The following is a 17,748-nucleotide window of genomic DNA, read 5'->3' as shown; positions in this document are numbered from 1 at the left end:
TTTGGTTTCCTAACTCCTAGAGGTTTGAAAACATTCTACATACTGTCTTTTATATCTCCTATTCTAACTACATCTATTACTACAGCACTTGGGCCAGGGATTTAGCTCAGTGGTTTCGCAGCCTGCTGCACAAATGCAAGGATCTGAGTTTGATCCCTGGTACCAAAAAAAAAAATACTACAGCACTGTCAGCTTGCCTTCCAAATCGCCCAAATTCCCTCTGTGGAATACTTGATGGCAAATTTCATGTGTGAACATATTCATTTGAAGTAGGTGGCACTGACCATTTTCCTCTTTTATTTTATGATTTTTAAGTGCCTGTTAAAGCACTACATGAAAGTGTGTATTAATCAGTATAGGCCACTAGTCCCTTCCCTGCTGATGTGAATTTTTTAGTGAAAAGGACCATGTTGTTGCATCAACAGTTCCAAAACAAAGCTACTAGTACAGTTTATGTACACCTGGTCTTCACTATCCATTAGTTCTGCATCTGTGATTAGAACCATTGTACATTGGAAACATTTTTAAAACCCTAAAAAATTTTGTCCTGTATTGATCAGATTTTCCCCTTAACTCTACAGTAAAACAACAGTCTATAGAGCATTTACATTTATTTTTAAAGGTAATCCAAAGTGATACAATTATTATTAAATGACTTAATTGCATAGGAAAATATGTATAGTTGATCTGTAAATAATTTGCTATTTTATACAAAGGATTTGAGCATGTACAGACTGTGGTTCCTGCTTTGATCTTGGAACCAGACTACTTTGAAAAGCATACTTCTGAAGTTATTGATGTGTGAACTCTTCATATGCCAAAGCCTTTTGTTCCTAAGAAGAATCTATTTCGCCAATATTGATTTACTGTATGAAATTTCAAAGCGGTGCTGTTTTAATCCAAACTGTCACAGAAATGTTCAGTTCATATGCATAATTTCGTTTTCAGTCTTTAGTCTTCTATCGATAAGAAGTTGTTGAGAAAGTACCTGAGCAGTAAAACAATATTAGAGTATTCAGAATTATTCCTAGTGCTCACTTTGGCAGCACATATACTAAAACTGGAATGATACAGAGAACATTAGCATGGTCCCTGAGCAGAATTACTCCTTTACTCTTAATCCTTTGATCAAATTTTCTTTTTCTTTTTTACACATTCTGTCAAGTTTTTCTGCTATCTCAAGACACACAGAGAAGAGGTCTTATATCTTTTTGTCTGTCTTCACTGATTAAATTTTATCAGCAATATAGCTTCTGATTATATTGAGAATCCTACCATGTAAATGCAAAATCTTTAATATTAGTTATATAGGGCTCCATAGATTCTTTTTTATTTTAAAGTAAAATTATTTTGTAACTGATACATACAAATTGTGCAGACTTTGGGGTACTATATGATACACTGATACAGATATGCTTTATGTAATATGTAAATCAGGTTAAACATGTCTGTTTCCTCAAATATTTTGTATTATGCCTGAAAATATTCATATATATCTTCAAACTTATAAGAAATCTATGTACTGTTTGTCAAAATGCTGTACTAATTTATATTCCCATATATCAGTGTGAGAAAATTCCTATTTCTCCTTTCTTACCAGCACTCTTTGTCTTTTTCTTATTGACTAGCCTTTGTTTACTATAGCAAGGTGATATTTCATAGTCATTTTGATTTCCATTTTCCTCACAAGTAGAGATTTCATTTCTTCATCACACTATTGGCCACTTGTGTGTAAGCTTTTGAGAAATGTCTACTATGCTAAATCAATAAGTGGACTTATCGAGTACCACACACCCTTAATGCCAGTATCACACACCCACCATCCAGACACCTCCCAAAAGCCCCCTATGAGCACATGAGGCTTTGGGAGGACATCTGGATATAAGCCATAACACGAAGCCTCTGATTTTAGGGAACATATGGACTTCCTCTCTCTTCTCTTTTGAGCGGGATTAGATGCCATTCTTGTTTCTTCAAATAGAAATTCAGGTAATTCAGAAACATATGTCTGATGGCCGAGCACAACGAAAGAGCAGCCAGTAAGGTCAATCAAAGTGGCTGTATGCACAGGTAGAGCCATCCATGTTCTTAGAAGTTGGTTCTTTTCTTCAGCAAAAGAGTTTTCTATTTCTTCCACCTTAAGCAAGGTAGCAAAGTTTTTGTTATCGGGGTGGATATAAAATACTGTTGTTTCTCAAGTGGCTCTACCCTGGTCTCTTAATAATGCATTGTTGTATGCAAAGCAGAACCATCAAATGGTTCCACCAGGATCTCTTAGGAGTATGCCTTTTCTCAAGTGGTTAAGGGAGTCACCTGGAGCAAGGCTTTACCCTGATTTCATGAAAATTTCCAAGAGATCCCTTGAAGGGCTCCATCCTTCTCCCTAAAAAGTTAGTGGGGCACAGTGTGGACAAGTTCTAAGGCTAAAAGAACATTTGGGGTGTAGCAGACACCTCTGCCCAGTACTAGCAAGCTAACATGGCACAAGCTTCCTGCCCCTCCATAATTCGGCTAGGTTACATTGGAAGTAGTCCAATGAGCTGAGTTCATTCCCAGTCAAGTTCAACTGACTCCAACTAAATCCTTCCCTTCAGGATTAATGGTTTGTTCTCTTCAGCAAAAATATGCTTGTGCCCTCATTCTACAGTCCTGCCTAATTGATACTTGTTATCAGCAGGTGTCCCAAGGCCTTCCCAGTTCCCCCCTTTCCACATTTGTAATGAATAAATATGGGACGTCCTGGGAGACCTTTGTCTTTGCTGACCACAGCAGCTTAGATCAGCCCTAGATTCAGTTACTCTCAAGTCTCTGTCTCTGTGTTTCTTTTAATTCCACTTTCCTATTTCATGGAAGCAATACTGGCTTGCATGAGGCCAGGACTGCTGCAGGGGACTCTGGCAACTCCCATTACCCTTTCCCTATATTGGGGGGTTTTAGTCTTCTAGAAAATACACTAATGTCACCTTAGCTTTGATCAGAGACATCTACTTAAAAAGTATTTTAAGTGTCAAAAGAGATGCTCTCTGGATTCAGTGGTTCTCCTCCTTTTGCATAGGACACCATCTGTAGGATCCAAGACCTGGTTCTCTCTCTCTCTCTATATATATATATATATAGGCCCCAAGAACGGCATAGGAAACACCATGAACAGCACACAGCAGATGCCAACCTTACCCCTCGGCCACATCTCTGATAAGTAGAACGAGTTCACTCTGCCAATTTGAAAAAGTAACTGAGGCAGGAGAATAGGGCATGGCAGACCAGTTGGGGAAGTAGGCATGATTACAAAATCCCAGGACAAAAATCACAGAACAGTTCCCAAAGCCCTATTCATGGGCTTCTTATGAGAATTTGATCAGGTTTTTGATAGAATGGCCTGGACCTGATCAGTCTGAGGAGTAGAAAATATAAAAAGAGAGAGTAACATTTGAGATGTCAGATAATGTGTTTTCTCACCGTAGCCTACTTTTTTCCTGTAGAAGATACTTATTTTCCTACTTTTACTTGGCCCAAACTTACTCTATGGAGCCTGTTTCCTTTCCTGCATTTCATAAATGTAAAATTTTGCTACTGTTTGCACTTGTCTCAACATATTGTTTACTGAAGATAGAAAGAACCTAAAAATTACCTCTACAAGGAAATTCCAACACCCCAAAACTTGGTAACAGTCCTAGGAAATAAACTCAGTTGGGCTTTTTGCTTTCCCCAGGCATTCTCTTGATTATCAAAAACCTCAGATCAAGCCTATAAAACACATTACAAGGCTGGACTTCCCTTCATTATTCAGCTGTTTCCACAACTGCCTCCTGTCTCAGTTCAGTAGATGAAATGAAGCAAACAGAAGGAAGAAACTATTAACAATTGAGAGAATATTAGATATCTCTAAAAAGTATAGTAGGAATAGACTTTAAATTTATATCTAGACCATCATTTTCCTAATTCTAAGAACATATTATTATTATTATTATTTATTATTATTATTTGCTGAGGACATAGCTCTGAAATGAATTGACTGCTGCTGTAACCAGAAGGTAAACGTGGGTCTTTAAAAGTTAAATGTTGCTTTTGGGCCACCATACCACCACCCCTAGCACCAAGGATCAGTGCTCCCCAGCACCGAGGAGGTGAGCCTTTCGGGCCTAAGAAGTGTTCTGCAATGAAACGCAGGTATCCATGCATAGGACAGTTTTACCTTAGGTGATTGATGGCAATTATCTAAAGATAGGAGAATGCAGAAGAAGAAATTTGTATACAAATAAGTCCTTAGGTAAAAAGGAGAAAGATGATTAAAAAAAGAATCTGAAGAGTTATCAATGAGACAGAAGGAAACAAAGAATAAATAAAACAATAACACCCAAAGTGGTGCGGCCACCTGCCTTGCAAGCCAAGGACCTGAGTTCTATCCTCAGTACCAATCAATTAATCAATCAATCAATGTAGAATGTGCTAGGAATACAGCATACTGAGATGAGGAAATGTCAGGAGCAGGCTTACTTTCTTTCCCTCTAATAAGAGTGTGTCCTTTAGAGTTTTACTCAGTTGAATCCTGTGAACCCTGGGATATAAAATCTAAGATAGATTCCATCTAGGTCCTTCTGTCCTGGAGAGTATGGGTGCATGCAGATGAGTCTCCATCTACTCTGGGCAGCTTCCTTGAGGTTAGGAAAACTGGCTCATCGTGAATGCTAACCTCGTTTTACTCTGCTGCTAATCCGTAGATAACCATTTTAGACAAATTATTGTTTGTGTTTATGTTCTATTGATGAGATTAATGAAGAGTAAAAATTGGAGCCCCGATTGCAGATTTGTAACCAAAATCCAGTGAATCTGCTTCACAGCAAACAAAGAAAAATGTATACATAAAACTAAAGGAGACTTTTCAATTTATACCTTCTCTATTCTTTAAAAGATAAAAGAACTGAAAATTATCAGAAAACATCGGGGAGGTCCAGAAAGATGAGAAATTTTACTTTTAAAATCACGATGATGGAAAATAAGTGTTGAAAGGATTAGGAAAAATCCTGGAGAAGATAGTGTCATGAGAGTCCTGAATAAAGCTATAGCAGAGTTAGAGAGAAGAAACAAGAAGTCATAAAACAGCAAGTGAAATCCAACACGTGGAAACATAATAGACAAAGAAAAAAATTCTGGTGAGCTCAGTATAACTAAAAATGTATAGATTATGTAAGGTGTTCTTTTTGATTAGCTTCAAAAACAATTTTATATTGTGAAAATGATTCATGAGAATGATCATTGTAGGAGAATCTTTACCAGCAATGAATGCCTAAATGATAGAATCACCTATGAAAAATTTATGCACAGACAGCAGTTAGAGATACATATTGGGCAAATAGTTTTAATTACAACAAATATATTTGTCAAGATGCCTTTTTGAGTTCTTAGAAATTTCCGACAAATATATTCAAGTGAGACATTTAAAACATAATAACATCTAGACTAAGTTATATTCTAGTTCTACAATTATACCTGACTTTTCAGTATTCTTGTCTTTTTTTCTTACTACACAAAACCAATTTGATTATTCACAGGATTCCAACAGGTTAGTGATTTATAAAATTAATGTACATAAGAGGAAAGAAACACACATGGCTATGATTCTCTCTACAGGCATTTTATTTGAATTTTACAACTTTGATTCAGCATGAATGGCAATAAATGGGTCTTCAGCCGAGTTGCTAATAGAAAAAGAAGCCTTGCCATCACCACCAACCTGGATTTTAATTCCTGTGCAGTTGCCATTAACTTTATCTCCAGAAATGACATCACAATATGTGCCAGCAGGTAGACCAGTTTGCAAAGTTGTAGACAGTGACCTGAAAAGTACAATGTATCATTTAAATTAAATTCCACTCTGGGAAACATAAGACTAAACAACTTTGTGAAATAGAACACTAGTTGTCAAGGCCTGACAAAAAAGAAAACGCGGCTTTCCAGTACATGGGAATACCTTTCTCAAGAAGAAATGTGATCTTAGGCAAGACCTACCAATTCCTTGGTCTATGTGGAGTTGAATATGAAGGGAAATTTAAGAATATCAGTGAAGGGAGGTTGAAGGATACAAGTGATGTACATGGAAATTGTCTCCCTTTGATAAAAATATTAAGTATAGCAACCATGAATATATTAAATTTGTCCTCTTCTGCACTGAGCAAAACACTGATTACCTTTATGGCTTTAAATCAGATCATTTCTTCAAAAATATCTACTTTTTATTTCAAAAGTCTAAAAAGAATTTGAGCAAGAAATACCATCAATGTGACACTTCTATCAAAAAGTACATACTTTGGAATAAAAGGCTGTCTTGTTTAAATATATTTTTGTTCTCCCTTGGAGAAGAGAAAAGGTAAAGAACTAACCGTGGCATATTTTGTCCCAAAAATAAAGAAAGAGAGAGATGCACTTGACTTATTTATTCCTTTGGTTGCTAATAAATTCTAATTTAGGCTGAAAGGGGCTAAATGTGTTGAAGTTGGCTTTGGAAGAAGATATATAAACTACTTGCAAAGAGTGCTTTGGATTTATTGTTATATATGAGGAAACTATTAAAATAGGAGAAAGAACATAATTATCTTAAAGGAAAGCACAACAATGCACAACTTTAGAACCAAACCTCAAAATTCTCCTGAAAAAATCATTGACATTAAGATATGTGGAAGAAGCATTGTTCCAGAGAGACAGACAAGTGAGGAATGTAAACAAGAAGAGCACGTAGAGTAATAGCTGGGGTGTAGAGCTGGGACAAAATGACATTCCAGTCCTGAGACTCCCTAGAGATACACATGATGACACAACAGCCAACAAAATACCTCTACTTGAAAAAGAAAACCATTGTAAAACACTGGAAAAAAGTAAGAGTCATCATCATTTTTCTTCCATACTTTTCTCACCTTTCTGTTTCCTTTATCTGCAGACTACAAGAGTTTTCAATTGTGCTCAAAAGTCAGTGAATACAAAATAAAATATGAGAACATAATAAAGTATTAATCTTTAATTGACAACTACTTACCTGTCATCATTGTTAAAAACAATGAATCCTCTGTTTCCTCTTCCAAAAGCTACTTGGTTGCTTCCATTATCCCACCAGTTTGAGAAAGGCTGGCCATCAACTACATTTCGGAAAGCAGCCATGTTCCTAAAAGCACAAACTCGTATGAAATGTTCATGTACTTTGACTTCACAATTCAAAATAAAGTGCTTCAGCATGAGAACATGCCTCTCAGTATGTATTCCCACCTTATTTGGCGCCAGCGATGTTCACAGACCCAGCCATTGCCACAAGTGGAGTCTGCGTTAATAGTCACTGCTTTAGTTGCTCCATTGTTATTTGGTGGCCCGATCCAGTCGTTAACATCCTTCATTATGATAAAAAGAGCTTAGTTTTTTTTTTTAAGTACCCTCCTTTGCACCTTCCTTCTCCTTTGTACCAAACCTAATCGGTCCCAATACTTGTGTCTCCACAATATCGTTAATCAGAATACAACATTTTCCATGTTTTTAGAGTTTTTGCTGAGTCCTTATCATCTCTGTGGATTCTTTTCACTAGTATCATATTTCTAACAAGCATAAAAGATTTATTCTCTCATTTTCTTTATAAGCAATGGGTTCTCATTATCATTATTCAGTGTCTGAAAGACACTGAAGAACCTTAGTGACAGTAAAGCAGGTTGACCATGTAGTCTCAATGTGGTGTGCCAGCTACAAAAAATCAGTCAAAAATCTACATAAGGTCTGTCTGCCTCAATTTTCTCTTTTGTAAAATAGAGATGTTCCCTGTCCACTCTAAAGATGAAATACTATATATGAAAATATCTTCAATACAATAATTGCCTAATGAATATTAGTTGATTTTATATAAATTGTATATAAATGTATTAAGCAACACATCCTAATCTTGGCATTAAATTGATTAAATTTTTGACATTGTGTTTTCTTTCTAACTTGTATCACTTTGAAATATGTTAGTCCAAAAAACATTGTAAGTCTAGGAGGGGTATCAGTGTAGAATCATATTAGATGAAGAATAATATACACTTAAACATATACTTGATAAATAAATACCTAATGTCTTACCCTTACATGAAAAATGTTAAGTGCTGCTTTCTTGTTATTGAGAAAGAGATACTTTGACCAGCTCCAAAACTTACTTTTCCATTCTGAAAATTTCGGTCCCAACGGTAGCTTGACATTATTCGTGTAAATCCATAAGGATGAGCAAGCATAAATCCCACAGCCATTTTATACATTCTGAAAATTACAAAATGTCATTACAACTATAGAATATTTTGCCATTGTTAAATGGTAGACAGCAAATGTGGGGAATGTTGTTTCCTACCTAGCATCCCAGAATGTAAGAATAGATGCTCCTCCAGCTCCATGACCTCGCTGATTGTCATGGTTATCCACAAAGACAAGTGCTCTGTCAGAAGGCACAAAGCCCCAACCTTCTCCCCAGTTCCTGTATTTAAAAAGAAGTGTCCACAGGTATAATATACAAACAAATAGATGCATTCTTTCTCATATGCCTTAGAATATTTATACTCTATAACCCTTTCCAAATAACAATCCTCAGATAAACCTTCTAATTAAATGGTTATTCCATAAGATTTTGTAACTATGTCGACTGATTTCATTCAGCATATTGTAACATAGATGGATTTCTGAAGGATAAGCATTTATATCTCATTATAGAGCATATCAAAGCAGGTAAAATGAGGCTTCCATATGCTATTAGAATATGAACATTATAATACTTGAAATTAATTAATTTCCTATGTGTGAATTCCAGATTAAAGTCACATGGTAGGTACTTGTTACAAGTTAAAATCATGATTTTTTTAGAGTATTAGCAGATACTTTTATGTATTTTTTTTTAATTCTTCTATTGGTACATTTTAGGTATACAATACTTTTACACTTATCATTGGGTGCTTGTACCTGTACATGATGTATCTTAGTTCTTATTTTTTTCCCCTATTACCTGTGTGCCCTTCACCTCCTCCACCCTTCCCTATTTACATAGATATCATTTCCATTTTTTTCTTTGCTCATAATTTTTCTTTTCCCTTCTTTCCATTCCCCTTCCACTTCCACCACCCCTACACCTTTGGAGCTTTTCCTATTTCAAATTACCAATTATTCATTTTAATCATTATAATCTTTATTTACACTTTCAATTTCTCACACTGGAGAAACTATTTGAGATTTACACATGTGTGTCCTATTTATTTCACTTAGAGAGTATGGCCTCAATATCCATCCATTTAGCTATAAATGTTTGTAGTTTCTCATTCTTTATGGCAGAGTAGTACTCCATCTTATAAAAAAAAACCATATCTTTTCTATCCAGTTTCCAGTGGATGGGCACTTGGGCTGTTTCCAAACCTTAGCTATCACAAACTGTGCCGCTATAAACATGGGTGCATGTGTATTGCTGTGGTATGATTCTTTTAATTCTTTGGAGAAGATACCCAGTAGGGGAATAGCTCTGTCAAATGGGACCTCTAGCCCTAGTTCTTTGAGGTTTCTCCATACTGATTTTCACGGTGGTTGCACAAGTCTGCATTCCCACCAACAATGGAGAAAGGTTCCTTTCTCCCCACACCCCCACCAGCATTTCTTATGGGTTGATTTCTCGATAGCAGCCATTCTTTCTGGGATGAGGTGGAATCTCAGTGTTGTTTTATTCTGAATCTCTCGAATGACCAGTGATGTTGACCATTTTTTCATATATTTATTACTTGCTTTTACTTCTTTGTCTGAGAAATGTCTGTTCATTTCATATGCCCATTTTTGAATTGGGTCTTTGAATTTGGGGGGGTCTGATTCTTTCCAATTCTTTATATATTCTAAATAGTAGACCTTTGTCTGAGATACAGGTGCTAAAATTTTTTTCCCAAAAGTCATTTCAAATAATCAACTTGATTGCACATGTTACAGGTAAACATTATTGAAACCTAGAACACTCATACAATACAGAGAATAAAATCTCTATATGATGTGTTCAATTTCTAGACAATTGCATGTGAGAAAAAAATTGATTGTTAATTGCTTTGGAGAAACATAACACTTACCACTGATAAACAAAATCTTAATTACTGTTCAAATAACAAGGTTGTAAGAATATTGTCCATACTGGGGTAATATGACAAATAGACCAGTGAAAAAAAAGGATACACCAAGTAACACTTTACTTACTTTAAGTAAGACATCTTCTCTCCATTCCACTTGCGAATAACTGTGCCTAGTTTTGCACCATACTTGAATTCAGTCACACGGCCATTTCCAAAGTATTCACTACTTTTAATTGCTTCACCACCCAAATCAATTACCTAGTTGAAAAACGGGGAAAAGTCACCTTACAGTTGCATTAAAATATCGTTAAACTAGTTCTATTACTAGAAATATTCCAACATTTTTCCTTCTATTAGATTTCTTTTTATTGATAAGTACATGCTACAATATTGAAAGAAACCCAGTTACAAGGTGACCTAGGTCTCCTGTGAGACTGCTGACCTTATTTATTCCTCCACATATACAATAATAATAATACCTTGCAATAACATAGCATTTACTCTCTGACTGACAGTATTTCTTAATGCTAGATAATTTTTAATGCATTTCATTTCCAAAGGAAACAAAACTAGAAATGTTTTATTAGCACATTTCTTTACATGGGAACTCAGGTTCATCGATTTTCCTCAGAGTTACACAGCTAGTAGTGGTAGAGCAAAGTTTCAAACAGCTAATTACTATACACTCCACATCCAAGCTCAAATAGATTTGCTCAAGATAAAAAAATATAAAATTTTCAGTCTTCCATAAGGTCTCTAAGGAAATAGTCAATGGCACAGAAAACTCTTCAGTCTAAAGAAACTTACTGCATTCCCATAAAACCTACTTTAATAAAGAATTGGATGTGGTATCTTTGAAGTAAAGAAAGTTAAACAATACTATTCTGTGACTGATTGTTACCTTCTAGAAATTACATGACTAATTAAATCTGCTGTTTATTCTCTAGTGAACAAAGTGCTAATGTATTATCTGCATAGATATGTCTTGATGTCTTCATGTACCTCCTGGAAAATGAAAGGTCGACTTCCTGCAGAGAACCAACTTGTGTTCAGATTATGCAATTTATTCAAAACTGCCTTGATGTCTCCAGGCCACATGTGCTTAGCAGCATCAAGTCTGAACCCTGCAACACCAATGTCAATGAGATGGTTCAGGTAGTCAGCAATCTTGGTTCGCACGTAATCCTTCTCAAGTGCAAGATCAAGAAGACCAGAGAGACGACAGTTTCTGACCTGTTGCAATAAAAAGTTTTGACTGATTCAGAACATGATTTCACATCTGAGAATGCATTTTATGATTCAGTCACACTTATTCATCAATACATATTTACATAATACCCTCTTTTCTAGGGCACTGGGAATAGGCACATCCTACTGTGAGATTACTTCTACTTTTGTTTCTTTCCTGGTTTGGGGGCACAAACCCAGTGCATGTAAAATGCAAGGCAACTGCTTTACCCCTTGGGTATATCTGAACACTGTGACTAAGAGAAAGGGTTTGAATGAATTTTTTTTATTTCTAAGCAGTTAAGGGTAGTAAGCAGTTTTGTTAAGGAATCTAAACCAGTCTCTCCCATGATGCTCAATAATCTACTCATGGATAAAGGAACATATAGTTCTTGGTTGAGATCATTATTTTTAAAGAATTACCTGAGAAGCATCATTATAGTTACTAATTTCTCCATTACATTTATTATCATTAAAATCCAAACCAGAGTATGGAACTGCTGGAAAGTCTCTATTGTTAGGATTGTAGTAGCTTCCACAAGTACTGCTTGTTCCTGCAGGATTGCCTGAACCGCACATGTGATTAATTACAGCATCCACATAAATTCGAACCTGAAAAACAAAATGTCTTCTTCAGTTTCTCTTCATGTAGAAATATAAATCATTATTGTGTGTCAGGAAAACTCCCAAATACTTCTTTGTAATTTCATAAGTGGAGTTTCCTACAAGACCCAAATCAAGTGTAAAAGTAGGCTAAGGTTAAAAGACCTGCATCAATTGTAACCACTTGGTCAAATGTATAGATAAATGATCAACTGAGAGAATAGCAGATTCCCATAACCCTGAAGAAATGAAAAGAACCATTTTTGAGGCATTAAGAATTAAGTAAGACAGGAGAAATTGTGCCTTTTCAAAATGTCAATGAGTCAGTAGGAGAATAAAGCAACCAATCCCTGCCCTCTACTTATAGTAGTAAGTAGCTTTTTGTAGCTACTTACTAACCAAAAACGATTGAGAAGAATTCTAGGGATTGTAAATGGATCCATAAGTCACATGCAAAAGAAAGCAACTATTCTAACTGGAATCTCCAATTCCTCGCTAGAGAAATGTCTATAGAAAATACATATTTTTATAAGCCTTGAAAGTGTGTATGTTGTACTTACTCAATTCTCCTTAACATTGTTACCTCGTCTTTGTATGTAAATGGTATACATACAGAGATTTACAACCATTGAACATAAGATTATTTATTTTGTATTAAGATAAAAAGAAAGTAAACTTTTAAAAAATTGAAGTATGACTTTTCTGTTTTAAAAAATTGAGAAAATCTAAGTTCACATCTAACAGTTTTAAAGACAATTTGAATTCACTTACACCAACATTGTTACACCTAGTCACCATGTTTTTGAATTCAGCTTCATTTCCAGATCTTGTGCATAATTTATAGCTAACTGGTTGATATCTTTCCCACCAAGGTCTATAAGGGTTGTTAATTACAACATTTTCATTGGCTGGAGAAACCTGCAAAAAATAAAAATTATAACAAAGACTCAAATTATGGTTTATTCTATATCATTACATCCTATAAAAACTATTAAGTATTCTAAAATTAATTCTGAATCTTTCTATATATAGCTATATATCTTTCTAGCCACTTGAATAACGTAATAGCACATTGCAGATGTCCGGAAACAAAAGGAAAATTTGTGGGAAAACTAAATTTTTTCTTCGTCATAAAGTTGTTATACAGTAGTTTCATTCAAGTCCAATATGGTTCTAAATCACTGACACTGATTAATATACCATTTATTACAAGCTCAGTGCACTCTGCAATACATACTGTGAGCAATACTTACCTGAACCCCTCCAAATCCCTTTGGACCTAAGTATCGTTCACATTCCGCAGCAATGTCGGCCCAGCGCCACTCAAACAGGTGGACAATAGATGTGCGTCCCTGTTGAGTGTGTGGGGCATACTGAGCCCAGCAGAGCCCAAGGGCTGAGAGCAGCAGAAAGAGCTTCATCTTGCTGTGAAGTTGTTAGGGTTCTTTCTACCAACTATTTATAGTCCTGAAAAAGCCCACATTACATAAAGTGAAGGTTAATGAATATATAAAATAAATATTTAAAGAAAAATTCATTCATTATCTGGAAAAGATTAACGATCATAAGGTTAACAACTGAAAAATTGTCCCAAATCTCACAGCAAAATAATTGAAATGACCATCAAGGATTTAGTGATTTTTCCATTGACAGAATATTAACCTTTTCAAACATCTGGCATTTGATATGTACAAACAGTACTCATTTGTGTGTTATTCAATATATTGGATGGTATTTGTGTCCTTCACTAAGAGGGAAAATTACAATTGAAAACAACTGAATTCATACTCAAAACATTAATGTACCTATGTGTTTTCAATATTTGTAATAGCTTCATTTAGAAAATAAAGAAGATATTTTATTCTGTGTTGTATTCCTCCATCTATCCAAATTCTTAGTTAACTAAATTTCTTCCTAAAAATTCTGGAAAGTACTTAAGTTTTAAATGTCTTTTCCATGAAAAAGTAAATTCCTTCCTTCAGCAAATTATATGTTTAATATATGGCTAAAGCATTAGGATTTGGGGCAGACATAGTATTCTCCCCAAAACTATATATCTGAAAATAGAATTAAATACTAAATGAGATCACTTTTATATCTTCTCTTATTTAAATTACTGAAAGAAATCTTGTGAAAGATTAATAGTGTAGGTGGAAAAAATAATTTTTATCCATCTATTTAGTAAATAGTGAGTGAGTTTTCTGTTTTGCCTAGTAGTAAGGATGACATGAGGGATAATATGATAAGTGAAATGACTTCTACTAGAGCTTAAACTTCTGTGGTGAAAGAGAAAATAGGAAGAAAAACAAAACTACACAAAAACAAGTAACAGTAACACTAATTATGCCAGACACAGGATCTTCTGACCCTGGGACAATGGAGAAGAAAAGCAGGCAAGGAGTATTGGACACAAAGAGTACTAAGTATGGAGGCCAAGCTTGCTGCTGGGCTGATCTAGGGTCTGGAAATTTTCCTCTACCTGTGAGTGTGATATTTTCATAGGAAATTTCTTTCATGTGAAAGATGAGGATTAATAGTTATTTAGTTCACACTTACAGATATTACGTATCAACATTCCGACCCTTTTGGACTACCTTCTGTTTTGATGGCTCTGATGCTCCTGATAAGAGCATTCAAAAAGGGAAGGAATATCACATCCTATACTTTAAGTAGATTACAGGCGTTGAGTGAAGGGTCTAGCATTGCACCTGTCAGTTGTCCTCATGATGGTCTCTGACTCTTCTTTCTCCCTGAAAGATTATATCCTTTATAGTCCTGAAGCAAACTAGATGACATTTATCTTCTTATGATTGCTTTCTGCTGACATATGGAAATTAACCCTGCCTAACTTTGGAGGACAAGAGTGGCATTACAGACTAAGTCAGGATGGGTGGAAATTTATGAATGAATATCAGGTTAACTTCTAACTGCTAAAATCTGGAAGACATAAATTTTACAAACATGTTCACCAGGCCAGGTGCAAATAAAGCAAAGTAGGATAATAATTAATAATGTCCTTCAAATAGTAGAATTCTGATAAGATTACATAGCATTTGGCATAAACTTCCATAAAACTCTTCTCCGTATACTTACGAAGAAAGGTATTTGGATTTCATGAGTGTCTTGTCAATGTTAACTTATACTTACGCTCATGTGTTTACTCAAGTACATCAGGTTGAGTTCAAAAGTGCACAGATCTGGCACTGTTCCATCATAAATAATCTAACGATTTTCTATATTGATCACAAAGTTGATCGAGAAATTGTGTGTCAGTCATGCACCTAAAGTATCGCCTATTCAGCCAGGCTTCCTTTACTTTCAGTTGCCATCAAGAAATCTGTGTCTAATTTAATTGGGTGAGAGGCATATTCCCTGTTTCTTTTCCTATTCTTTCAAGAGCTTGGTTAAGGTCCTCAGTGTTACATTTTTGTGAGTGAAGCTGCCCCAAAAGGAAGGAGATGTATCTGTGCCTAAGAGGACTGCAAAATCAGTCCAGCATTTGCCTATATCAATGTATATGGGGATCGTTGGTTGTATAATAGATTGTTTTTTTTCAGGGATTGCAGACCTCAGGATACAATTGCTAAGTGTTAGCTACTGATGTACCTAAAACTTAAGAAGGAGAACATTTGAAGGCCTTTCTGTGATCTGAAAGGAACCCAGCACCCAATTGGCACATCTATATCTAGCACAGCGAAGCATGCCCTGCCAGAGAATGGGTAGAGTGAAAGGCATACAAGATGCCAGGAAGTGGAGAGCAGTTAAGAATCTGACCTTGGTGCATGCCTTACCGAGGTCTTGAGTCACACAGAACATGCTGAGTCAGCCCGCTGCAGACAGGCAGGTCTGTGCGCACCCAGCCAAGGTCCTGAATCTCACAGAACACAACGGGTCACCCCGATGCAGACAGGCAGGCACCTAGTTCCACACTACAAAGAGGCAGAGGACACCAGACCACCAGACCAAGGTACTGAGTCCCGCTGCTCCCGGCCCAGAGGCAGGGGCTTCTGAGCCATGGTCCCACTGCTCCTGGTCCAGAGGAAGGGGCTTCCCAGTCACCATCCCTCCCGCTGCTCCCAGCCCAGAGGAAAGGGCTTTTGGGCCACCTTCTGTCCCGCTGCTCCTAGCCCAGAGGAAGGGGATTCTGAGCTGCCATCCCATTGCTCCTGGTCCAGAGGAAGGGGCTTCCAGGCCACCATCCCTCCCGCTGCTCCCAGCCCACAGGAAAGGGCTTTTGGGTCACCATACCTACCTCTGCTTCTGGCCCCTGTCGCACCTCTCTCAGCTCAGAGGAGGTAATCCGTGCAGGTGCTAACAGCCCCCTGCCCCAGTCAAAATGAGAAAACACATAAATAAGTCTCAAAACCAGACTTCCAGATCACCTACAGCAGCCCCAAAGGGAAATGAGATGGAACACTGTGATACTCAACCACCTGGACCCACTGATCTGGCAACAAAAGGGGATCTGGAAAAAATGAAATCAGAAATAATTTCTCAGATATCAGGAGAAATTGTGCCCCTAGTGCAAGACATGATTAATAAATCTAGAGAGGAGCTCAGGAATATGATGGATTCCCAACATAAGAAACAAATGGAATCCATAAAACAGATGCAAATAGATTTCCAGGACATGAAACACTCCATTGAAAATCTACACAGCAGAATGAGCCAATGTGAGGATAGAATTTCAGATCTAGAAGGTAAGATTGCAATTAGTGACCAGGAAAAGAAAAATTGCTTCAAAATTATAAGGGAACAGGAGAAATCAATCCAGTCACTTCTACATGATGCAAAGAAGAATAACATAAGACTGATTGGGCTCAATGAATAAACAGGAGAGAGTGGAGATGACATAAAAAAATCTCTTCACAGAAATAATGGCACAGAACTTCCCAAGAAGGGGAAAAGAGCTTGACATACAGATAAGTGAGACAAATAGGACTCCAAATAGCCTTGATCAAAAAATATTTACACATAGGCATATAATTATTAAGATTCCAGAAATACAACAAAAGAACAAAGTTCTACAAGCAGTGAGAGAAAAGAAATAAATCACATACAAAGGAAAGCCCATCAGAATCACAGCAGACTTCTCAACACAAACCATCAAGGCAAGAAGAGCTTGGAGTGACATATTCCAAGCCCTAAAAGAAAACAGCCTCCAACCAAGATTGATGTACCCTGCAAAATTATCTTTCAAAATGGATGGAGAAATAAGATACTTTCATGACAAAGAGTACCTTAGGAACTTTGTGAATACCAAACCAGCACTCCAAAGAATTTTACACAATATCCTAGGAACAGACTTTGAGGATCACAACCCCAGGAAGCAAAGCAGAATGAACCCATCTGGCATGACAAGAAATTAAATGTAAAGGGGGAGAACTCAACAAAAAGAAAAAGTCATGGCAATGATAAGTCAATACATTTCAGTTATAACCATCAACATTAATGGTATCAATTCACCAATCAAAAGAAATAGACTGGCAGAATGAGTCAAGAAGCAAAATCCATCAATATGCTGCACACAAAAAATACAATTCAAAAGGAAACTCATACGCTGAAAGGTAAAGGGTGGAAAACAATACTCCATGTGACAGGAACCTGAAAAAAAACAGGAGTAGCTATCCTCTTTGCAGATCAAGTAGATTTCAAACCAACACTGATCAAGAGAGATGAAGAAGGACACTACATCCTTGTAAAGGGAACAATCCAAGAGGAAGAGATGACAATCATAAATATCTATGCACCAAACACTAGTGCACCCAACTATATAAAACAAATACTAACAGACATGAAAAGTCATATATACACTAATACAATTGTA

General features: G+C 36.3%; 1 protein-coding gene and 1 non-coding gene across 2 annotated transcripts; one reads left to right on the top strand and one right to left on the bottom strand.

Moving 5' to 3' along the window:
* Window positions 1-1,030: 1,030 nt before the first annotated feature.
* On the top strand, window positions 1,031-1,136 carry LOC147827699 (U6 spliceosomal RNA). Its single transcript, XR_015452140.1, has one exon. It is a non-coding gene; the product is annotated as a U6 spliceosomal RNA (small nuclear RNA).
* A 4,196-nt stretch (window positions 1,137-5,332) lies between these two features.
* LOC101725713 (pancreatic alpha-amylase 2a5) lies at window positions 5,333-13,363 on the bottom strand. The gene is made up of 10 exons (XM_004875506.2): window positions 13,175-13,363; window positions 12,693-12,839; window positions 11,742-11,930; window positions 11,094-11,324; window positions 10,216-10,349; window positions 8,354-8,476; window positions 8,166-8,265; window positions 7,255-7,373; window positions 7,028-7,153; window positions 5,333-5,834 (listed from the first exon to the last, which is right to left on the bottom strand). Exons 1-10 carry the CDS (start codon window positions 13,340-13,342, stop codon window positions 5,645-5,647), a joined length of 1,527 nt encoding a protein of 508 aa, XP_004875563.1. The 5' UTR covers window positions 13,343-13,363; the 3' UTR covers window positions 5,333-5,644.
* Window positions 13,364-17,748: the final 4,385 nt, after the last annotated feature.

Source organism: Heterocephalus glaber, unplaced genomic scaffold (genome assembly GCF_053883595.1).
Source record: "Heterocephalus glaber isolate CG9 unplaced genomic scaffold, H.glaber_assembly_v1.0 deba00001442, whole genome shotgun sequence".
In the NCBI taxonomy this organism is placed as follows: domain Eukaryota; kingdom Metazoa; phylum Chordata; class Mammalia; order Rodentia; family Bathyergidae; genus Heterocephalus; species Heterocephalus glaber.
This window is presented reverse-complemented; position numbering and strand designations above follow the sequence as displayed.